Source organism: Microcaecilia unicolor, chromosome 7 (assembly GCF_901765095.1).
Source record: "Microcaecilia unicolor chromosome 7, aMicUni1.1, whole genome shotgun sequence".
In the NCBI taxonomy this organism is placed as follows: Eukaryota; Metazoa; Chordata; class Amphibia; order Gymnophiona; family Siphonopidae; genus Microcaecilia; species Microcaecilia unicolor.
This window is the reverse complement of record NC_044037.1, coordinates 206206209-206230522: the sequence shown is the minus strand read 5'-3', so window position 1 is coordinate 206230522 and position 24314 is coordinate 206206209. Positions and strand designations below refer to the sequence as shown.

The following is a 24314-nucleotide window of genomic DNA, read 5'->3' as shown; positions in this document are numbered from 1 at the left end:
CAGCTAGATGCCTGCACCCTGAAGTTTTTGACCTGGTGACAGTCACTTCAATAAGAAAGTTTTAGCAAGCTTCAAGAAGTAGTAGCTGATCCACCGTACACAAAGCTTCATCATAACAGAGTGGCTCTTCACACTCCTGCTAAGTTACTTCCAAAGATGGTGTTAGTGTGTCACAGTCTCAGGGTCTTAGTAAACTGTCACGGACTCAGGAACAACATGAGCTCTTGGGCTGCTGTCAGCAAACGGCAGCAGCAGGCATACCCTCCAACCAGAACTGGACTGAACAAGCAGGACTGGAGCAGACTAGAAGTGCAATCAGCACACAGGCTGTGCCAAGACACAATCCAGGACTGGACTAAACAAGCAGGACTGGAGCAGACTAGAAGTGCAATAAGCACACAGGCATAAACAGACCAGAAGTGCACAGAGCACACAGGCTGTACTAAGACACAAACCAGGACTGGACTAGGCAGGGAACACAGGGACAGAACCAAGTAAAGCCAGAAGAGAAAACACTTAAAAGGGCTGCAAGGCCAAACTGGAACCCATGCATACAGACACAGAGCCATCTCATACAGGCCGCAAGGCTGAACTGGAACCCAAACAACAGCAGAAGAGACTAGGCAGAGCTCTAGGCAAGGCAGAACTCAAGGCTGGGCCACATGGCTACACAAACACACAACAGATCAAACAGGCAGTAACCAAGACAGAAGTACTAACACTAGCACACAGACAAGCTGAAGAACTAAAGCAGAAGTGCCACCCAGGCACACTATCTAGGAAACAAGACAGAAGTGCTACACAAGCACACCAACAAACCTGGAGACCTTTGGCTTTGCAAAGGCTCTGAATGAATGTCCTCACCTTCCTTACGAGGGCCTTCACTGATGATATCATGACTACAGGAAAAAGGCTTGGAACACACTGAACACCAGAGTGAGGCTTGGAACACAAAGGAAGTGGTAGCAGAGGCGGCAATGCAAAGAAAAGAACAGACTGAAGCCATCTCTGAAGTTGACCACCAGAAGACAAGGTTGAGACTGAAAGTGGAGTCACGACCACAGTTGTGACAATTAGACTTCTACCTTAACCAGTCAGTCGTTCTACCAACATTTTTCCCCAAAGCTTCATGCCCGTCCTGGAGAAAATGCACTGCACACCTTGGACTGCAAGCGAGCCTTAGCCTTCTATCTAGAGTGGACGAAAGGCCATGCAGTCCACCCAGCTTTTTGTTTCTTTTGACCCATACAGGATGGGACCGCTATCAGTAAATGCACTTTATCCTCTTGGCTAGCAGATTGCATTTCCTTTGCTTATGGCCAGGGTGCGCTGACACTGGAAGGCTATGTCAGAGCCACGACTGCGTCAGTGGCCCACTTGAGGTTAGTTTCCATTCAGGAGATTTGCAAGGCTGCAACGTAGTCTTGTGTCCACACATTGACATCTCACTACTGTCTTGAGCAAGATTCCTGACACAGCAGTCTGGTTAGGACAGTTCTGCAGAATTTGTTTGGAGTCTGGAATCTACCCTGTTCCAGGCTGCACCTATACCTCAACTATGTATATAATTTCTAGGTTTTTTTGATTCCTCATTGGCCTTGTCGGTTGTAAGTCCCAATTTATTTTTTTTTATTGACATTATAAATTGAAATCAAGGTGAACACGTACAGAAATCAGTAATTTTTTTTTTTTTTATCATTTATTTATAATTTTTCATTTTACAAGGGTCACTTGCAAACAGTAATATAGAGATTGACTGTACATTATTACAATATTAGAGGAAAACAATATCAACTAGATAAATGGATTATATACAATCTTTTTCTTTCTTAGACCACAAAATAAATAGGGAGACTGAAACAAGACAACGAGATCAGTAATTTCTTTTATGCAAGAAAATAAACGTACATCTAAAGAAAAGTGAAATATTAGCTCATTCAAATTCTCAAGATTATGGGGAGGCTAAGTCAAATAGAAAATTAAAGGAAAGTTATAACATATAATTCAATAATAGCAAAGGCCAGTGATTAGGCCACCCCAGAAATTTTTAATTATGTGGTATCCTCAGCTGTTTTCATTGGAGAACTGGATACAATCTTCCTGCTATTAATGAAAGCCAATAGCTTTTATGCCTCAAAACAGACATAACTTGACTGACTTATGATTCATTTACGTGAATACTTGAGAAAAAAGGGAAAGGTAGACTTAGAGTTAAATATATAATCTCAGTGTCTTTATCTGCTAATTTAGCAAAGGCAGTTTAAAGAATGGATGTTTTTTTGTTTTAGAACTTAGTCTGTTACGGTTTCATAGGCTAGTCGTTAAGAGACTAGAATTTATCATAGCATCAGTGTAGAGCAGAACTGATAGTTGCAGGAAAACTCAGTTTAGAGTTTAATTCTTTTCATCCACCCACCCCAAGCATGATTTATAGGCCCTTGAACCAATTAAAAGGCTAGAAGTTTAATTAGGACATCTCTAACAGCCAGTGATTAGTTCTTAGAAATAGTTACCTAGGGCTATAGATGGGAACCTACAAATAGCAATACAAAAACCCTAAAGATTAGCATAGCCTCGAACAGTGTTTCCCAAGTCCAGTTCTGGAGTACCCCCTTGCAGTTAGGTTTTCAAGATATCCACAATGAATATGTATGCACTTGATTTGCATGCACTGCCTCCATTATATGCAGATCTCATAAGTAGTGTTTCCCGGCGTCGGGGCATTGCAGGGTGTGCAAGCTGGGAATCCCATGGGACGTGGAAGAATTGGTCAGTGGCAGCACATCATCAGATTCGGCACAGTATCCAAATATACCAGGGTTTGTTGGCTCTCTGACAGGACTGGTGCACAGTTTGATGCAGGAGAGCGTGGGAACGGGTGCCATTTTGTTGGGGCTGACTGGCAGTGACAAGCAGCCTCGTGCTGATCACACACAGAGCACAGCCGCCATTTTCCAGCCTCAGGGCCTGACGCGGCATTCAGCTGCATCGGGATCTTTACTGTCTCTGGAGTTTATATTGCTCTTACACCCAGCCTATTTACTGAAGCAGGTACAGTCAGATTTGTTGCCAGGTGCTTCAGTTTCTCATACTGCTACCCCTCCAGCTCTTAAGAGATCTCGTTTATTTCTCCAGGAGTTGGCAGATAAGGCTATCTCTGCTTCTCCCTTCTTAACTAATTTGGCCTCAGTCTATTCAGAGGAGCAATCGTTGAAGGAGCTGTTAGAGGAGGGAAATGATCTGAAAGTACTGAGGTTGTTTTCATAAAGAGGAGCTCAGTATTCTTATTTCTGAGACACTGATGGTGCTTTCCATTGAGGAGCCTTCTGCTTTGGTGTCAGGCATTTCATCTTCATCGATCATGAAGGGGCTTGGAGGTTCTTCTAAGGTATTCCCGATTTGTATCCAGACATTCAGGACCTGCTTACAATAGAATGGGTCTCACTGGGTGCGGGGCTGAGAGTGGGAAGAGCCATGGCTTACCTCTACCCATTAGTTCCAGAAGAGAAAGATAAGTTGCAGCTTCGCAGGGTGGGCTCCTTGGTTACGGCGGCGACTAAGAAGACCACCTTGCTGGTGGAAGGGGGCATTGCCCTAAAAGATCTACAGGATAGGAAGCTAGAAGGCTCACTGAAACAAGTGTTTAACGCGACCTCTTTGGGCCTTCAAGCGACAGGTTGCAGCTCATTTGTAAGCAAGAGCATGCCTGAAGTAGCGTCAGCAGTCGGCAAAATAAGAAGGTCGTCATAACACCCAGCTGGAAGAGGGGTCGGCCTACTTGGCGGATGGCACTTATGAAATGTTACGGGTTACGGCCCACAATATTTCTTTGGCTGTCACGGCGTGTCTGCAACTCTGGTTGTGGCATTGGGCAGCAGATACAGCATCAAAGTCATGTCTGCCCTTTCAAGACAAATGACTGTTTGGAGAAGATCTCAGTAACTTGGTAAAAGAACTGGGAGAAACTAAGCCACAGCGGTTGCTGGAGGATAAATCGAAAACCTCTGATCATCTGTCTTCAGGGGGCTCTGTTTTTAGACAGATGTTACCAGCCTGGTCATCGGCAATATGGTCAGAAGTCCCACTTTCAGACATGCCAGTCTTTTGTGCAGAAGCTAGAGCACCCAATGCCTCCAGAGCTTTGCAATGATGAGAGGCTGGTCCGCTCTTTCCTCTTCCTCTGATGGGAGGATGTTTTCAGGAGTTTCGGGAGACGTGGGCCAAAATCATGTCAGACCAGTGGGTTCTGAATGTTCTTATAGAAGGTTACAAGTTTGAGTTCTCCTTCCCAGCCGCTCCTTTCTTCTTGCAGTCTTCTTGTTCAAAGGGAACCAAGGCGATCGAGGTTCAGGCCACCGTAGATTACTTACTGGCTCTCCAGGCCATTGTTCAGTTCCCTAGGACAAACAGGGACAAGGCAGATATCCCATCTAGTTCATTGCCCCAAAGAAGGAAGGCATCTTTCATCCGGTCTTTGATCTGAAAAGGCTAAACTGCTGCCTCCAAGTGTCCAACTTCCGCAGGGAGACACTAAGAGCAGTCATAGCCTCAGTTCAAGCGGGAGCATTTCTCACCTCCCTCGATCTCAAGGATTCGTACTTGCATATGGCCGCCATATTAGAGGTTTCTGTTTTGCAGAGTTTGGCTGTCACTTCAAGTTCAGGGCTTTGCCCTTTGGTCTCACCATTGCTCCAAGAATGTTTACCAAGGTTATGGTTGTGATGGCAGCCTTCCTTCACCAGGGAATCAAAATTCACCCTTATCTCGGCGACTGGCTCATGCTTATGTCGTTCTGTTTGTATAGCGTGGTGGCAATAGAGTTGTCAGTCTTCGGCAGTCGTTGGGTTGAATGATCAGTTCTCAGAAGAGCAGACAAACTCTTTCGCAGATGCTGGAGTATCTGGGCATTCTATTTGACAGCGGCAATGGAAGTGATGCCATGGGCAAGGGCTCATATGTGGGCATTACAGGAATCTTTTCTCAGACGCTGGTCTCCGGTGTCACAGAAGTACAACCTTTATCTTCCTTGAACGCTGGTTGCCAGATGACGTATCCAGTAATGGTTGTTGCCCAGGAATTTGATCTTTGGAGCTCCCTTTCCGGTAATACAATCGGGGGTGATGACAACAGATGCCAGCAAGTTGGGTTTATTTATTTATTTATTTATTGTTTGCATTTGTATCCCACATTTTCCCACCTCTTTGCGGGCTCAGTGTGGTTTACAATAAGATAAGAATAATGAAAATACATTTGTTACAACTTGGTTATGGGTTATATTGTACAAGTTATGCGAGATAATCGAATTATCATTAGGAACATCACAATGGGACATCAACATTGAGACATTGGGAGGAGACAATGGGAAGCTTAAGGGCAGTGTTAAGACACAAAGGCATATGGTGTACATATTTCTGTGAGTAAATGTATGAGTAATGTGGAATTATGGGGGATGGGAGATCATAAGTGGATGTATGATGCATTGATGAACAGTGAGTGTGGACTCTGTGTTTTGGTTCTTTCCGTAAATTGTTTCAAATAGATGGGTCTTCAGTAATCTGCAGAAGGATGCTTGTTCGTGGATCGCTCTTAAGTTGCGCGGCAGTGGGTTGAGGATCTTATTACAAGTTCAGTTTGGCACAGAGCACCTGGACGAAACAGAAGTCTTAGTGGTTGATAAATCATTCTGAGCTCAGAGCAGTGCGGAATGCCTTACACGACTTTGCTCCCTTTTTGACGGGGGGCCTGATCCAGGTTTTATCGGACAACGCAATGGCTGTGTCTTCTATTAACAAGCAAGGTGGGACCAGCAGTCTTCCGATGCAAGTGGAGATAGTCTCCCTCATGTGTTGGGTAGAGGAAATTCATTTCTGCTTGTCGACAGCTTACATCGCTAGGTCCTTGAATGTAAGGTGGACTTTCTTATCAAGCACTCCATGAACCCGGGAAAATGGAAACCATACAGCCAGAGTTTTCAGCTGATAGTGGACCAGTGGGGTTCTCTGTTTCTGGGCTTGACGAAAAGGAATGCCAAAGTGCCCAAGCTCTTCAGTCATTAGAAAGAACTGGGATCGATGCCCTACTGCAGCCCTGGCCGGAGACGTCTCACCCCATAGTAGGCCACGTGTTGAGAAGGATTGCATTGCACTGGGGTCAAATAATTCTTGTAGCTCCGGATTGGCTGCGGAGGCTGTGGTACACACACCTGATTCAACTGCTGAACGAGGGTCCTCTCCATCATCCGCAGGTACACAACCTACTGAAGCAAAGTCCAGTACTCTTGGAGGATCTGTGCTCCTTTGTTCTTACAGCTTGGTCATTGAAAGGTCTTGGTTGAGACGTAAAGGTTATTCTGATTCGCTCATTGCTACTTTGCTTCAGGCTCAAACTCTCTACATCCATGGCATATGCGAGGATGTGGAGGACGTTCAAGGCATGGTTTTCTGAGCGTGGATTTTCTCCCTTCTCTGCTCAGATCACACACTTCCTAGCATTTCTCCAAGCAGGCCTTTCAAAAGGATTGGCATTGGGTTCTCTAAAAGTTCAGGTTGCGTCTTTGGCCTATTTCAGAAGCTGACTACAGAAGACATCTCTTGTGGCTCACCCGGATATCATTTGATTCTTGTGGGGAGCGGGCCACTTGCGTCCTCCCTTTCGTACACCATGTTCAGAGTGCAACCTTAATTTAGTCCTTTGTGTTCCTCAGAAGCATCCTTTTGAGCCACTCTGGAAAGCCTCCTTGAAAGATCTTATGCTAAAAACAGCATTCTTGGTGGCTGTTGCGTCGGCACGTAGGGTTTCTGAGCTTTAGGCTCTCTTTGTTGGAATCCTTTTCTTTGTTTGTAGGAGGTGAAGGTCTCCCTGCTCATAGTTCCTTCCTTTCTTCTGAAAGTGGTATCAGCATTTCATTTCAACCAATCTGTGGATCTGTCCTTTCACAGAAAGAATGACAAGGCTCATTATTCTTCCTTGAAGCTTCTCAGTGTGCATAGAGACTTCATTTAGATATCTGGAAGTCACAAATGAGTTTTGCAAATCGGACAGACTCTGCTTTTTGGTAAACAGAGGCTTGGCCTCGTGAGGTCCAAGCTCACAATTGCTAGATGGCTGAAGGAGACGATCGCATCAGTTTATTTGCTTTCAGGGAAGCAGGATCCTCAGGCCTTGCGGGCTCATTCTACGAGGCATACAGTGACATCCTGGGCGGAGACTATCTTACTGTCTCTGGTGGATATTTGCAAGGTGGCGACATGGTCGACACTGCATACCTTTGCCAAGCACTACAGGATGGACGTTGCAGCAAGCTCAGAAACCAGTTTTGGGGCTTCGGCCCTCAGGGCGATTGATGCCAAGATCCTACCCGCTCTAGGGATTGCTTTTGAATATCTCACAGGCTCTGGAATAGTGGGAAGCTGCATAATGGAAGGAGAAATGAGGTCTTAACCTGATAATTTTCTTTCCATTAGCCCTTCCCACTATTCCGAAGGCCCAGCCGAGGTTTCTGAGCTGTTTAGTCAGTGTGAAGTAATGGGTCAAATAACGACTGTCACCCTGCATGGTGCTTTCTGCATATCTCTTGTTCAGAGATGAGGGGTCCACACGTTTGCTTTTCTGGTTAGTGTTAGGTTAGCAAGTTGTTTAAAGTTGTTGTGTGTGTGTTCCGAGTTTCTCTTTACTGCTTGTCTGCATAAATACTGAGGAGCTGGACTGGATGCCAAGAGAGATCTCTCGGCTCAGTTTTCAGTTCTGTATCTCCACCTGCTGGTTGATGGACACAGCTATTCCACAAGGACTACTGGTAAGAAGGACTACCGGTAAGAAAATGTAATAAGACCTAATTTCTCCATTCGGAGGTTTGAATACCTAGCCGTATTTTCCAAGTTTTCCAAATTATGCTTCAGGAAAATATTTTCCTTCATCAAAGAAGACTGAACAGCTTGACTGCTCTTAATTTGAGTAGAATGCTCATCCACTGTTTGTGAAAATTGTTGCTGCAGTATGTATATAGCAGTTATATTAGCTTGAACAGAATTATTCATAGTGGCAAATTGCTGATAAACAGCTTACTTAAGTCTGACATGGCATTCCAGATAACCTCCAGGATAAAATCTGAGGGCTTTTGTAAGATAGTTGGTGACAAGACTACCTTTACTGATGACTTGCGTCCGCTTCCTGCAGTAGTCATGTCATGGCCATTTCCAGTGCAGCTGAATCTTCTCCACCCGCTGCGACTTGTTGACCCAGAGGGAATTGCTGTGTCACTTACGCCTCATACCGCAGGGCCATCCACTGTGTCACAGCTACCTCTTGTTGAATATGCTGAGAAACTAAGGCAGACTCTGGCAAGTTCAGCAGCAGCAAAGGTTGTCGTGGAGGGATCCGCATATCAGGAGTCAACGAGATGTTGGAGCCAAAGTCCAGCACACTACCTGACAGTGGCATCAAAACAACCAGCAGCTCACCAAAAACCAAAGGACCAGACCCTCCATGCTGGACAAAAGTGTCACAAAACACCTAGCCACCTGCCTGGGGCTACCCCGAAAGCCACTTAGAGGGTCTTTCCCCAGCACAGCTCAGGTCCGCCTGTACCGGCCGCTTGTGCTCTACACTAGCACCCTCCCACCAACTGGGTCACAACCGCCTCTGGGCAAGTCTCCTGCTTTCAAATTATCCCCAGTGATTTCTAGGTTACTGGAGCCACACTCCTAGTGATCCCACAGTTTCTGGAAAGCACTCATAGACCCAACACACAAACCACAAGGAAGTCCAGACAAGCAGAGGCAATAAACTAAAAATGTTTGTCATGAAAATTTAGAACAATGAACAGAAAAGGTGCAATCAGCAAAACAATAACAGGTAACTAAATATGGATCAATTATAAAACTAACTAAACATTTGTTTACTATCTAAATAGTACCTAGGGAGATCAGGACATATAGCTGCTCACAAGTTATCAAATATAAATATTAACAGGGCCTCAGCAATGAGATCCTTCTCTCTTTTCTTCCTAGCTAAGACTGGAGAAAAGCCAGTACATCCTGAATGAATTCAGCTCCTGGGCCAATCAGAGCCCAGAACAACAAGTTTTAAAAGTAGCTGACCACTTCACTGCAGGTTACCTCTTATCTGTGTTAACTAAAGAAGGAACAGTCTTTCTCTCTAACAGCTTTAAGCACCACTTGCTGGCCAAACTAGAGACATACAATTCAAGAAATAATACAGTTTACAGCCTTAAAACCCACTGTTTTGTCACATTATAGTGGCAAATTGCTGATAAAGAACTTTCCTTAAGTCTGACACGGCATTCCAGATGGCCTCCAGGATAAAACCTGAGGACTTTTGTAAGACAGTTGGTGGCAAGACTACCTTTGGTGATGATTTGCCTTGGCTTCCTGCAGTATTCATGTTCATTTCCAGTGCAGCCGTATCTTCTCCACCCGCCATTGCTGTGACTTGTTAATCCAAGGGAATTGCTGTATCACTTATGCTTCATGCCACAGAGCCATCTCCCATGTCACAGCTACCTCTTGTTGAATATGCTGAAAGACTACGGCAGACTCTGCCAGCAGCAAAGGTTGTCGTGAAGACATCCGTATATCAGGAGTCAATGACATATTGGTCCAAAGTCCAACACACTTACCTGACAGTGGCATCGAATCAGCTGGCAGCTCACCGAAAACCAGAGGACCAGACCCTCCATGCTGGGCAAAAGCATCCATTGTTCCCTGAGCAGGAGTGAAAGGTGAGGGCTGAGGCTTAAGGGAAAATGCCCTCAGTTTTCCCTTCTTCTTTCCATAGTAATTCAACATGCTAGGAGCTGCAGTAAAATACTGCCACCATGTTGACTTCTCCCCTCATTATCTGCAAGTCCCTATTGATTGGTGTGTGGTTTAGGTGAGCCTGGTAGTTAGGGATGCCCAAATGTGGCATGTAGTGTCCAGCTTGTCCATGGAGAAAGTGAAGTTACCTGTAGCGGGTGTCCTCCTAAGACAGCAGGGGACACATTCCCTACCACCTCCCCTAGTGCCTTATCTGATGGATAGGATCTGAACCAAGCAAGTACTGTGCCACTGATCCCTGTCGCTTTTAGTTGTGCTAGCAAGGTATTTTGGTCCACAGTGTCAAAAGCTGCTGATAAATCCAGTACTGCTAGTACTGAAGCAAATCTCCTATCACTATTTCTGTTAAGGTCATCTAGTAGGGATACAAAAACCATTTCCGTTCCATAACTGGACCGGAGTCAAGTTTTATGTCAATCTAGCCAGTATTGATCCAGATTGCCTGTAACCTGCAATCTTGGCCATCTCTGCAATATACTTCGGCTTTTTGTCCACTGTCATGCTGTGGTAATCTAGACTGCTTCCAGTATCAAGCTAATACAAATTTTGCTGCTACCATACAATAACTGATACACCTTTGCTTCCTCTCCAGCCCCTACCCAACTGGGGCATGTAGAAGACAATATATGAGGTCTCTCTCAACTTGTACCAACAATCAACCCCTCTTCCCAGAATTTCTGGCTTTGTGGACACGCCCATCACACATAATTGCTCTCCTGCCTACTGTTCCTCCAGCACAGTCTTCCCCATTTCTTAAACCACCTAGCTAATTTTACTGGTATATCATGTCTTCTATAGAGAACTTTTATTCCCATTTTCCTAAAGAGCTGCTGAAGCATTCGTTTGCTTCCATTACTTATATATAGCCATTCATTCATCTTTATGTAGCACAAGGAGGATGCTGATTATTTCAAAAATATGTTTATACATTTTTAGGTTCAGTTTTGTAATTTTTTTTCTAGTGTCTAAATAGATTGTTCTCGAATTGTAAAACTGCCCTGAGCCATTTGGTTGAGACACTAAATAAAATTGTTCATATTGTTATTTACTTGCAAATAGCTGTTTGTGGATTTAATTTGAATATTATTATTCTTTGATTTCTGCAGGTTGGGCTTCCAGCAAAATCTGGTGTATCCGGTGGTATTCTTTTGGTTGTTCCAAATGTCATGGGCTTAATGTGCTGGTCTCCTCCCTTGGACAAGCTGGGCAATAGTGTTAGGGGTATTCACTTTTGTCAAGTAAGTAAAGTTTCTTTAATTAAAAAAAATATTAGCAATATCACTTTTGTGGTAATCTTATGAATAATAAATGGAGACAGGTCCTTTTTCAGATCATATTGCAAATGTGTTCAACACTTAATATGTGTTAAGGACCAAGAGTTTTGAAGTAACTGGGTTTTCAAAAATAAGTAGCCATATCCCCCTCCCCCAGCAGGGCAATATGTGAAACGGGGTAATCTTTCACCTGTAGCATGGGCATTCAAGCTCATGGGCGCTTTTGTATTTGCAGACCTGCAAGCTAATTCTTAAAGGGGAATTCATTTTGGAGTTTCACTTTTAGAAACCATATGATCAGTTAGTGTGTAAAAAAAAAAAATCTGTTAAAACCATACTTTTACAGGTGCAGAATATGTAGGTTAACCTGAAAAGGGCAAATACTTGTTAGTCTACCTTGGCTTCTCCCGTTCCCCCAAGAATGTTTTTTGTTTTTTTTTGTTCTCAAAGGGCTGTCTGTGGCTACATCTCTGTTTTACCCATGGAAAATCCTTTTGAAAATTGTCTACTACTACTACTGATCATTTCTATAGCGCTACTAGACGTACACAGCGCTGTACACATATGCAGGTACTTTGTCCCTAGGGGGCTCACAATCCAAGTTTTGTACCAGGACAATGGAGGTTTAAGTGACTTGCGCAAAATCACAAGTAACTGCAGTGGAAATCAAGTCCACTACATTAACCATTAGGCTACTCCTCCACTCATAATCAACAAGCAGCAATAAGAGTTCTTGACTAAATTAAAACTTTCTAATTCATTCGCCCTTTTTTTTTTTTTTTTTAATTTGAGACTTGTGTGGGTATTTTTTCTGGAAGGTACTGTCTGGAATTTTGCAACTACCTCATAGGGTATGATTACATCATGCTGCATGTAAAGACCTTTGTGGTATCATAACCAATACAGACTAATTGGTTCTAGGGATTATGAGATATGTTCCTCTTGATAACAAGGTCATTGGCAGGGATCTTGGAGAATGCATCAGATTTGTAAACTATAAATTGTTTGATATGGGAGAGAGAATGAGTAAGTGTCAGGGCTTAATTTGTGCCAGAATGGGATGGCGTCCGGAAGCGACATCGCTACCTGTTATCCATGCAGTTCAACTTCTCTTTGCCCTCTTGTCCCTTCCCCAGCTGGCGATCAGCATATATCCTAGCCTCATAAGCAACAATCTTCCCCCCCACCCACATTGTACCTCTTAAAAGTTTTTTTTTCTTTTAGCGGTAGCCGGCAGCGATTGGTACGCAATGCTCATGCCCTCCCCGCTGCCTCTGCTCTGATGCAACTTTCATTTCCGCATAGGTGTGAAAGCTGTAGGGAGGACATGAGCATGGCGTATGAATTGCTGCTCACTGCCGGTTGCTTCTATGAATATAAAGCAATTTTAAAAGGTAAACCTGGAGGGGGGTGCTTAAGAGGCCAGTGCAGATGCCAAATTGCCAGCTAGGGAGAGAACAAGAAGCAAAGATGCCAGGACCATTGGGGGGAAGGGAAAAAAACAAATGCTGGACCATTGGGAGAGAGGAGAAATGTTGGACCATGAGGCTGGGTGGTGGAAGGAGAGAAATGCTGGATCATTGGGGGAGAAGGAGAAATGCTGGACCATAATGGAGCCATGGGGAGGGTTCAAGGAGTTGAATGAGAGGAGTGCCTCAAGTAAAAATGTGTTAATTGAGAGTGGGTGACGGAAGGGAATAGGAGTCAAGGGAAGGAGTGAGAATGGAAATGGGAGAGCTGAGGACTGAGAGGAGGAGATGGAAAGTTGAAAGGTGAAAAGTAAAAAGGATGTGGAGAACTGGAGAGTGAGAGGGTGAAGATTGAATAGACAAAGGCAGAAAAGAAATGGAGGAAAGAGCTAAAAGGGAAAGACCAGTATTTCAGAGACAGATGTGAGGGAATAGAAGTCAGGAGGAGCAAGGAGAAAGAATGAATGGACAACAGCCACTGGAGAGAGTTAGCAAACGACAGGAAAGCAGAAGAGAAACTCACTGAGACCAACATGATTTTTTTTTTTTTTTTGTTACATTTGTACCCTGCGCTTTCCCACTCATGGCAGGCTCAATGTGGCTTACATATTGTACACAGGTACTTATTTGTACCTGGGGCAATGGAGGGTTAAGTGACTTGCCCAGAGTCACAAGGAGCTGCCTGTGCCTGAAGTTGGAATTGAACTCAGTTCCCCAGGACCAAAGTCCACCACCCTAACCACTAGGCCACTCCTCCAGACCTCAGAGATAGAAAAAGCATGTTTTTATTCTGAATTTATAAACTGCAATATGTTTTGGGAATTGTGCATCGTGGATGTCTTTGTATTGTGTTCTGTACTAGAGGAAATTAATTTGTTTCTCTCTCCAGTGTTGTGGTAAATGCCAATTTTATTTTACTTCTTGGGGTTACCAGTTTTTATTTTCTTATTTGTAGATCACAGATTAGAAATATATTTGGTGAGGGTCTATCTGTGCATAGGCGCCATTGATTCAAAATGATTGCGGGTGCTCGACATAATACAGTGAAGGAGCTTGTTCAATATTAGAGGTGCTCAGCACCCAGTGGCTCCACAGAGCTGGCTCCTTTGTAGCTTTTTTTTGGTCTGTGTCCAGGGTGGTATGGTATGCCTGTGACCAGAGTGTACTGTATTCTGTTTGTATGTAGTTTTGTGTAGAGATCTATAGCAGTCCCACTTGTTTTGTTTTACTAGTAGTATCTATATTGGTGTTCTAGGGTTCAGCCTACTATTTGTAGCACTGCTTATTCAAAGGTAGGGTCTCAGCTGTTTGATTCATAGGAATTAGTGCTACTGTTGTATTATTTGCTATATGTATGTTGAGTTTGGATTTTTTTCAGGTTTTATATTTTGCAGTGTGCCTAGGAGTAGAGAGAGTTTTATTGCTGTTACTCAGATCACATGAGAATCAGAATATTTTTTATATGATGACTTCCAAAGAGAAATGTCCTACCAGTTGTTGGATTTTTATAGAAGCAGACAGATGTAAATAGATCAGGTTTAAATAAAGTTTGCTTTCAGCCTTATGTTAAAGCGCCATCTTCAATACCTATACTGTGCTTTCTTTAATGCTAAATCGGTGTGAATAAAACACGTATTTTATACGATTTGATAGATTCAGATTTTGGGATAGCATTAATCACAGTCATGGCTAACAAGCAATATGGATACTATTCTATCTGAACTGTGTCCACTTAGTTACAAGATTTTGCCATGCCAGGAATCACTACCGCAGCTTTGTGAAAGGAGCCCCAAGAGAGGTGGTGGACTAGGAATGATTTATAAAGGTTTTTTATCTGTTAAATTTTTTTTTTTTTAATCCTACTCAGAATCAGGTTTAGAGATGCTAGCCTGCCAATTGTGTGGAGATTCCTCTACTCAATATTTTGCAATCAATAGACCTCTTGGGCTTTGGGCTAAAATGAATTCTCAATTCTATGAATTTGTACTGGATATATGTATAAGATTCCCCTCAGCACTTTTGCTTGGTGATTGTAATTTACATTTTACTATGGATAAGGATGTAATGGAATTTCTTCAGTTTCTAGAGATGTTGCATTTTATTCCTTCTTTCACCTCAACACATGAGAAGGGTCACTCCCTGGATCTGGTGGTCTCCACTATTTTCTCCTCTTTCTTTTTGTGAATGGATTCCAGTTCCATTTTGTATGTAATTTTACTCTGAATTTTAACTGCTCTTCTTTTCCTTGTCATGAAAAGAAGTATTATCCTGAGACAAAACTGAAGCCAATACTTTTTTGAAGCAAATTTCTTTCTTGATTACTAAGGATAAAACTGTAGAGTCTCTGTTGAGCAATTGGTCTGAGAGCATTCTTACAGTTTTGGATTTAATAGCTCCTTTAAAAATTAAGTCTAGTTACATAAGTACATAAGAATTGCCAACATGATTGGGGAAAAATCAATTACTCTCAATTACCACATTTTTACTTGAGGCCCTCCTCTTGTTCATCTCCTTGAACCCTCCCCATGGCTCCATTATGGTCCAGCATTTCTCCTTCTCCCCCAGTGGTCCAGCATTTCTCTCCTTCCACCACCCAGCCTAATGGTCCAACATTTCTCTCCTTCCACCACTCAGCCTGATGGTTCAACATTTCTCCATCAATTCCAGCATCCTGTTTCCAACAGTGGCCAATCCAGGTCACAAATACCTGGTAAGGTCCCGAAAAAGTTCAATATATTTTGTGCTGCTTATCCCAGAAATAAGCAGTGGATTTTCCCTAAGTCAGTTTAATAATAGTCTATGGTCTTTTCCTTTAGGAAGCTATCCAGACCTTTTTTAAACCCTGCTAAGCTAATGGCCTTCACCACATTCTCTGGCAAGGAATTCCAGAGTTTAATTACACGTTGAGTGAAGAAAACTTTTCTCTGATACGTTTTAAATGTACTACTTTGTATCTTCATCGCATGCCCCCTAGTCCTATTATTTTTGGAAAGAGTAAACAAATGATTCACGTCTATCCATTCCATTCTACTCATTATTTTATAGACCTCTATCATATCTCCCCTCAGCCGTCTTTTCTCCAAGCTGAAGAGCCCTAGACGCTTCAGCCTTTCCTCATAGGGAAGTCATCCCATACCTTCTCTGTACCTTCTCTAGTTCCATTATATCTTTTTTTTGAGATGCGGCGACCAGAATTGAACACAATATTCGAAGTGCGGTCGCACCATGGATCGATAGAAAGTCATTATAACATCCTTATTTTTGTTTTCCATTCCTTTTCTAATAATACCTGACGTTCTATTTGCTTTCTTAGCCGCTGCAGCACACTGAGCAGAGAGTTTCAACGTATCATGAACGACGATGCCTAGATCCCTTTCTTGATCGGTGACTCCTAATGTGGAACCTTGCATTACGTAGCTATAATTCGGGTTCCTCTTTCCCATATGCTTCACTTTGCATTTGCTCACATTAAACGTCATCTGCCATTTGGATGCCCAGTCTTCCAGTCTCATAAGGTCCTCTTGTAATTTTTTTACAATCCTCTTGTGATTTAACAACTTTGAATTAACTTTGTGTTGTCAGCAAATTTAATTACCTCACTAGTTACTCCCATCTCTAGATCGTTTATAAATATGTTAAAAAGCAGCGGTCCCAGCACAGACCCCTGGGGGAACCCCATTATCTACCCTTCTCCATTGAGAATACTGACCATTTAACCCTACTCTCTCTTTTCTAGTTTTTAACCAGTTTTTAATCCACAATAGGACATTACCTGCTATCCCATGACTCTCCAATTTCCTCTGGAGTCCTCCATGAGGTACTTTGTAAAACGCCTATTGAAATTCTAGTGGTGGCCTCTTCGTATATAGCAGTCATGCTAGAAAGAGAATTTTATCACATATAGTTTTTTTTTTTTTTGGAAGGGGGAGGGGTTGGATCGGGCTGTTGAGGTTAATTAGTATTATGGTGGCTTAAGTAAGATGAGAGTGCTAGTGTTGTGTAGTCTGAGAATGAAACCTTCTCTTCTGGTTTTCATAGTTGTCGGGATATTTTTTTTTTGCCATGGTTTTTCTGAACGAATGATTTAATTTAATATTTTTCATATTCACAGAATAGATGAAGATGATTGTATTTTTTCACAGGACTTGGTTTCATTGTGCAATTTCCATAACTATGATAATTTAAGGCACTTTGCAAAGAAGCTTGATCCTCGCAGAGAAGGCGGCGATCAGAGGGTGAGTTACTTTTTTTCTTTCCTGGGACTTTGTGTCCCTTTTGTTCATGCTGCAGCATACTGTATCTGGGGAAAAAAAATTGTACTTAACAGTAACTTTCTGGAACTCAACAAATGGATCCAAGGTCCATTTGCATTCATGTAGTTAACTTAACCAAAGAAAGACTCCTGTGTTAACATAACAAGCACTACTGCAGTAAAAACAATTCATTTGTAAAATGTTAATTTACTATTCATATCTTAGTAAGGAAAACATATTCAGATTGATAACTTCCCAAGCCAGGTGTCCATAGGATGGGGTATCTTGTATGAAGATCCCATTTTGTCCAGTAAATAAAAGAAAAGGTGTTTAAAACCTGCTTTTATTATAAGCAATCAGTAGAAATAAAACATAGAAAAGAAAATAAGATGATACCTTTTTATTGGACTAACTTAATTTTTTGATAATTTTTTTTATACTGTTATCAGCATTTGCGTATTTCTGATCTGAAGAAGAAGGGTTACCTACGAAAGCTAATCAAAAAATGCATTTAGTTAATCCAATAAAAAAGGTATCTTATTTTCTATTGATTACCTTTAAAAGTGGACTAACATGGCTACCACATCACTCTACTATTATAAGCAATGAAATAAGTTTTGCTATTAAAATACACATCGTATTTTGCAGTTTGCTGCTTGCAAATCAACTGTAAATAAATATTGTATCCAAATCCATTAGAATGTGCAGAAGAGTTAAAATTTCAGAATTCTCCAAAGCTGTTCTCTTCTCTTAGCTTGGGAGTCTCCAAAGCCATCAATTTTAACACAGCTGGGTCCAGTCTTTTCATCAGAGAGATTCTAGTTCTCTAGTCATCATGTTGAATTCATGTCTGTCTTGTCTAACCACTGTGTTGTGTGCCCTACATGATATACTCATTCTGTAAATGATTCGTTAGCCAGTCATACAGAGAATACCTGGCGAGAGTGAATGTGTAACAGTACCAGCAGATTAGTGAAATGGGAATGAAGAGTAAGACTTCAAGATTGTAACTTCCAGGAAATCTTGTCTTAAAAGGGCAACTTAAGTTCAGCTACATTGGGGGCAGAATGACCATTTTGTAGGATAATAAAAATTTGACTGGCACTCACACAGACATCTTAGTGGACTTGTTTCATGGTACTGAAAGGTGGTGAGTGGTGCATAAAAATGAATGAGATTGTAACAATTGATAACTGATTTTGTAAAATTTGGATTTAGATGTACATCACTCATCTGTTTACCACAAATTAAGAGCCTAATTTTACATAGAATGTAGAGATCAGAATTGAGAAATCCAGGTTGGGACATGCAGAGTTTGGTGGTATTTTAGGAAAGGCTCTCCTGGGGCCTATAAATATTCTTGAAGATATGCCTGTTTTTATAAAGGTAACTTTTTGTGCCTATGTACTTTATATCCCCATCAAGGGCACATTTCTATAATAGGGCATGTAGAAATGGGCACCTGGAAGGGCACACAGTAGCGTAATATAGGCACTTAACATTTGGGCACGAGCAATTGTGCCAGCCATAGAGCTAATGTTATTGTTAGCACCTAACTGCAACAGATAACCACATAGTGTACAATGTTCTGTAACTTAAGTGAGAGCCTGCCTATGTCCCACCACTCTGTACACCCTCCTTGCAGAATAGTGCTTAGGCACCACGCTGACATATGCCTATATAGATGTGCACATACTCGCATATATGCTAGTATTCTAAACACGTACATGCATAATGCGCATGTGAATGTTAGTGCCTACTTTATAGAATTGCCCTTAGTGTTCTGTTTACCTCCTTTGCTGTTATATCCTCAATAGCACACAAACGTTGTCATGCAAGTTTACACCTGCTCCAAGGCAGGTGCAAATATGTGCTTATACTCTGTGCATCATGCATATTGTATAAAGTACATGTGAGTGTTACTGCCCAAACTAAGTCCCAGGAATGCCTATGCACAGATAACTTAAGTAGCCAATTTATAATTGCCATTTTCCATATGTAAACATGTTTTCTCTGAGGACAGGCAGGCTTCAGTCTTCTCACAAGTGGGTGACACTGATCTGTGTCGCCCTATCCGGCTTTTACCATAATAAAAAAAGAGCTTTGTGGCGTGCGAGCCATGCTCCACCGCGCGTGCGCTAGTGCCTTCCCACCCATCACGGAAACGGGGTCGCAGTTCTCTTTCTTCCGTGTGAGGAGAAGGTGCGCTTTTTTTGTCCTCGCCTCACTCACCCGGTTCTTCAGAGTTTTTAAGTGCCTTTTGGCGAATTTTTCTTGTGGCTCCTTTATTGGGCCTTTTTCAAACCCGTCCTTTATTTTCATTAGTTATATTTTGCCCAGGTTTAAGTTCTCTTTTTTTTTTTTTTTCCCGTCGTCATTGGGCCGTTTTTAGGCCTTGACTTCGGTCGGAGGAGTAGCCTAGTGGTTAGTGCAGTGAACTTTGATCCTGGGGAACTGAGTTTGATTCCCACTGCAGCTCCTTGTGACTCAGGTACTTATTTTGTACCAGGGGCAAGTGGGTTAAGTGACTTACTTAACCCTCCATTGCCCCTGGTACAAAATAAGTACCTGAATATATGTAAACCGCTTTGAATGTAGTTGCAAAAACCTCAGAAAGGTGGTATATCAAGTCCCATTTCCCTTTCTTTTTTCTGTGCCTTGCCCATTTTTAGGCACCATCAAGTCGTTTAATTTAGCCGATCAGGTTTTTCCGTCCACATCCACAAAGACTCCCAGTGGCTTGGAGATTGGAGTGTTTTCCGACCTTCATCACACAGGACAAGGGTCGCTTCTACATCCCAACCTCCAGTCTCTGGCTTTCACAGCTTGAATGATGAAAGCCTAGAATTCGCTTCCTTGAGTCTTTTGGAGATTGTATCCCAAGCCTTGCTGACTTCCAGGAAAGATTCCACTAAGAGGTGTTACTCTTTTAAATGGATGAGGTTTGCTGTCTGGTGTGAGAGCATAGTCTTGGATCCCCTTACTTACCCTACGCAGACCCTGGTTGAATACCTTCTACACTTATCAGAGACTCGTCTCAAGACCGTAAGGTTTAACCTTAGTGTTTATCATCCATGTGTAGAAGGTAAGCCTATCTCTGGACAGCCTTTAGTTGTTCATTTCATGAGAGGTTTGCTTTTGTCAAGCCCCCTGTCAAACCTCCACCAGTGTCATGGGATCTCAATGTCATTCTCACCCAGCTGATAAAAGCTCCTTTTGAGCCACTGAAATCCTGTCATCTGAAGTATTTGACCTGGAAGATCTTTTTCTTGGTGGCTGTTACTTCAGCTCATAGGGTCAGTGAGCTTCAGGCCTTAGTAGTGGATGCACTTTATACTAAGTTTCATCACAACAGAGTAGTCCTCCACACGCACCCTAATATCCTACTGAAGGTGGTGTCAGAGTTCCATCTGAATCAGTCAGTTGTCTTTCCAACATTCTTTTCCCAATTTTATGCCTATCCTCTCAAAAGCAGTTTGCACACCTTGAATTGCAAGAGAACGTTGGCCTACTACATGGAGTGGACAAGGCCCCACAGACAGTCTGCCCAGCTTTTTGTTTTTGATTCCAACAGGATGGGGGTTGCCATCAGGAAACGCACCATTTCAATTTGGCTGGCAGATTGCATTTCCTTCACTTATGGACCAAGCTGGGCTGGCCTTGGAGGGTAATGTCTGAGCTATGACTGCGTCGGTAGCCCACTTGAGGTCAGCCTCCACTGAAGAAATTTGCAAGGCTGCGATGTGGTCTTCAATCCACACATTCACATCACACTACTGCCTTGAGCAGGATACCTGACACATCAGTCGGTTTGGGCAGTCGGTGTTGCAGAATGTGTTTGGGGTCTAGAATCCAACTTCACCCTCCTAGACCCGTTTTATTCTGTTCCAGGCTGTACCCTCATTCAGATTCTATATAGTTTCAGGTTAATCTATGTTATGTCCTCACGGTTAAGAGGCCCAATTGACCAATGTTTGTTGTTTTCGGTGAGCCTGGATGCTAGGGATTCCCCACTTGTGGGAAGATAGAAGCCTGCTTGTCCTCGGAGAAAGTGAAAATGTAGCAGGTATTCTCCAAGGACAGCAGGCTGCATATTCTCACAATCCCGCCCATGTCCTCTTGGAGTTTTCTCCTTGGTTATTTTTACTTTATTTTTTGCTGTATTATTAAGCTGAGGAGACCGCGTTTGCGCAACAGGCGGGAAGGCACTTGCGTATGCGCGTTGCAGCGCAGCTTGTGCTCCACAAAGCTCTCTCTTTTTTACTGTGACAAAAGCTGGACTGGGCGATGCAAATCGGCTTCGCCCACTTGTGAGAATATGAAGCCTGCTGTCCTCGAAGAATACCTGCTACAGGTAAGTATCTTCGTTTTACATGCATAAATGGCTTTGGAAAATTACTGCTGTTAAGAGGAACTTAAAAATTAATGGCAGTAAGGACTTAAAGGTCAACTAATCTAGGAGGGCTTAGGGAACTGGCGTGAGTAAACATGAGTGTACATAGGTTATCATTCTGTTTGCATATGTATTCTCCCCCCCCCCCCCCCCCCCCCCCCCCCACCAGCAACAGCATACATTTTGTATGTGCAGTTTTAAGAGGCCTGAGTTGTGGCCAGAATACCAATGTAAACAGAATTCTTCAGTAAAATGTGTGGATGTCAGTGAAATAACACTTCTGGTTTGTGCTAGATGAAATGCTCTGTAGATTGATTGTTTGACAGTACAAGTAAGAATCCAGTCCTTTTATTTGCTCACTTAAGCTAATAAATTATATATATTGCTTGAATAACCAGCATTCCTTTGGACCAATGGACTATGAAAGTCTGCAGCAAGAGCTTGCTCTAAAAGAGACAGTATGGAAAAAAGTGTCACCTGAGTCACATGAGGACACCTCCACAACCGTAGTGTATAGAATGGAAAGTCGGGGAGAGAGAACCTAAAGAAATGGGCTCTTGTTACAGAACGTGTTCTACAGTGTGTTCTTAAGCATCCATAGTTTCTTTTGAAACTGTTGTTATGAGCTATTTATTTTCTCTGAATTTTGCAATTTTGGTGTTTTGGATATAGAGCAAACATATATATATGTATATTCTTGACTGTATACCTTGCTATCATGCCAGAAACCTGATTTGCAAGCTCGTATGTCAGAACTGTTTCTGAAATGCAAAACTGCAGTTATCCTGTGGGGCAAGATATTTGGATATATGGTGTCAGCGTTTTAAGCACTTAATTCAGAAAGGGATACTTACTGTAGGAGCTATGATGCAGCAGGTCTTAGCAACAGGTTTTCTGAATTGTAAATTTCAGTCTTGCTGGAGGCCTTGATCCATTAGCTATCTTATATTCATTTCATTACATTTCTCTCTCTAAACTTAAGGTATATTAAGTAATCTTTTTGGGAGGGTAAAAGGGGAACTTGTCACTGTAGCATAATGTCAGCCCGATTAGCTAATAGAAAAGCAGTATTCCAAGTTGCTGCTAATTAAAGACAGAAACTAGTATATGGAATATACACTAGCCACCAGCAATGTTTAAAAAGTAACTGATGGCTTAAAAAAAATGGTGGAACTTTTCACAGGGACAAACCAAAACTAGTTGGATATATTTGATGGCTTCACAAAAAAAAAAAAGCCCTGCTGAGGCAGTATTTCTGCAGAGCCTTGTTGCCCTGTGGTTTGACTTGTATTCTATAATTTCTATATCTAGTGAAGACATTATAAGGAGTTAAGCACAGGGGGGGTGAAAAGCCTCACATTCAGTGCCATTAGGAAAGTAAACAATTGTGTATTTAACTCTTTTACATAAAAAAAAGTAGTTGTCTTGGCAGCAAAAAAAAAACAAAAAACAGTGGATTTTCTCACCAAGGAGAAAAACTAGTATTGGTAAACAAGTGCCTTATTTATTGCACAAAATAAATGCACCCTATCCCTTTTTAAAAAAGGATAGCAAATGTAGTTGAATTCCTGAATATAGTCTCTGTCTTAGAGAACATTTCTCATATCAAAACATGTTTGTACAATTCAGAAATCCTTTTAACAGACTATCATTTTTCCCATGTCAAGGTAGGTAGATAATTGAAAGAGCACAAACAAGTATTTCCAGATGTTACAGCAATTCTTTGATCGGTGCTGTAGTTGTTATAATGCAAAAACTGCATGCGTGTTCTGGAACTATTGTACATCCTACCTCCAAGATCTGTCTTGTAAGAATTTTCCCAAAGGGAGGAGTTCCTCATGCTATAAGGATCATCAGATACATGATTTATTTCCACAAGTGCCTTAGGAACATATTAGTTGTGTTGTTTGTATGTTAATCTAAATGTATAGCACAATCCTTTCCTGCAGAGAGCTAGTAATGCATCTTGGTTCCAGAGTATAGCATGAGAGCAGACAAAGGAGAAAATAATTGCACCTTTAAAGGCAGAGAAGTAGCTTAACCATCAGAGCAGTGAGCTGGAAACGGGAGTGCTAAGCATTAAATCTCAGGGCACTCCTTGTGCCATCAGGCAAGTGATTTAACCCTCCATTGCCTTGGAATGGCCAAGGTGGTGCTGGCAGCCTCTCTCCAATTAGGACCTTCTATTAAAAACTGTCATGCTTGTGATGGTCCCTATAAGCCATTCATGGCTTGGTGCATGTGCACAGGGGGCAGAGTGAAAGAAGTATGTCTGTCATGGCTTAAATCGCCATAATACTATAAATACTTCATTTGTTGAAGATAATGCAAAAATCTGCAATTGCAGAGGTTCAAAGGTATGCATGAAATCCTGGCCTAAGTGGGTTATATGCTAGTATCCTGTTTTAGTACAGTATATTTTTTTTTAACTGAAACAGTAATTGTGTTAAGTCTTTACAAGTATTAAATATAAAGATGGTGTATGCCATATAATCACAACATAACCTATCCTGACACCAAAGTTATACATAAGAGAGGAAAACGTGTTAAATGCACATGCTGCTAATGCTGGCACATAGTTGTTTGCACAGCCATTCCCATATTGACTTCTCAGTCCTTTTTATATATGTTTTCCTACTAATAAACATTTTGCAATGAAATTCTCCTGTACGTGTACATATGAGGTTTGTCTTTAATTGGTGCTTTTTCCATAATACCCAGACTCTTTGGTATTAAAGAAAACTGGCAGCAAAATACATTTTTGGCAACCTTTCAACAGCAGATGTTTAGAAAGTTCTTGGCTATGTGCAGAATATGGCTATGACCTTCACTTTTCTACAAAATAAAGCACCTGTTGGTCCAGGATTAAGCACAATAGTAATGTCTAAGATAAAGCTACATATGGTTTGTCAATCCTGGAAAACATGATATGAGAGCTAATTTGCTTCATGTTTTCCAGCATTTGCTATCCACACCCCCACATATATGAGAATTTTTGTCAGAGGTTAAATACAACTATAATACAACCCTATATTGATGCTTAATAAAGTTTTAGGCTTGTAGAAGCTGTATGCCAGATTTGTCCATTA

At 42.0% G+C, this 24314-nt stretch overlaps 1 protein-coding gene across 3 annotated transcripts in view; it reads left to right on the top strand.

Annotated features, from left to right (window-relative positions):
* Positions 1–24314, top strand: part of GLS (glutaminase) — a 256417-nt gene that overhangs the window by 172964 nt on the left and 59139 nt on the right. Inside the window, exons 13-15 of one of the 3 annotated variants that reach the window (XM_030208974.1) lie at positions 10943–11074; positions 16722–16814; positions 21624–23762. In XM_030208974.1, coding sequence (XP_030064834.1) covers positions 10943–11074; positions 16722–16814; positions 21624–21770 — 372 coding nt within the window. In that variant the 3' untranslated portion in view covers positions 21771–23762. Of the gene's footprint in view, positions 1–10942; positions 11075–16721; positions 16819–21623; positions 23763–24314 lie in introns of those variants that run through there. The other 2 variants (XM_030208976.1, XM_030208975.1) reach the window with 2 other exon arrangements.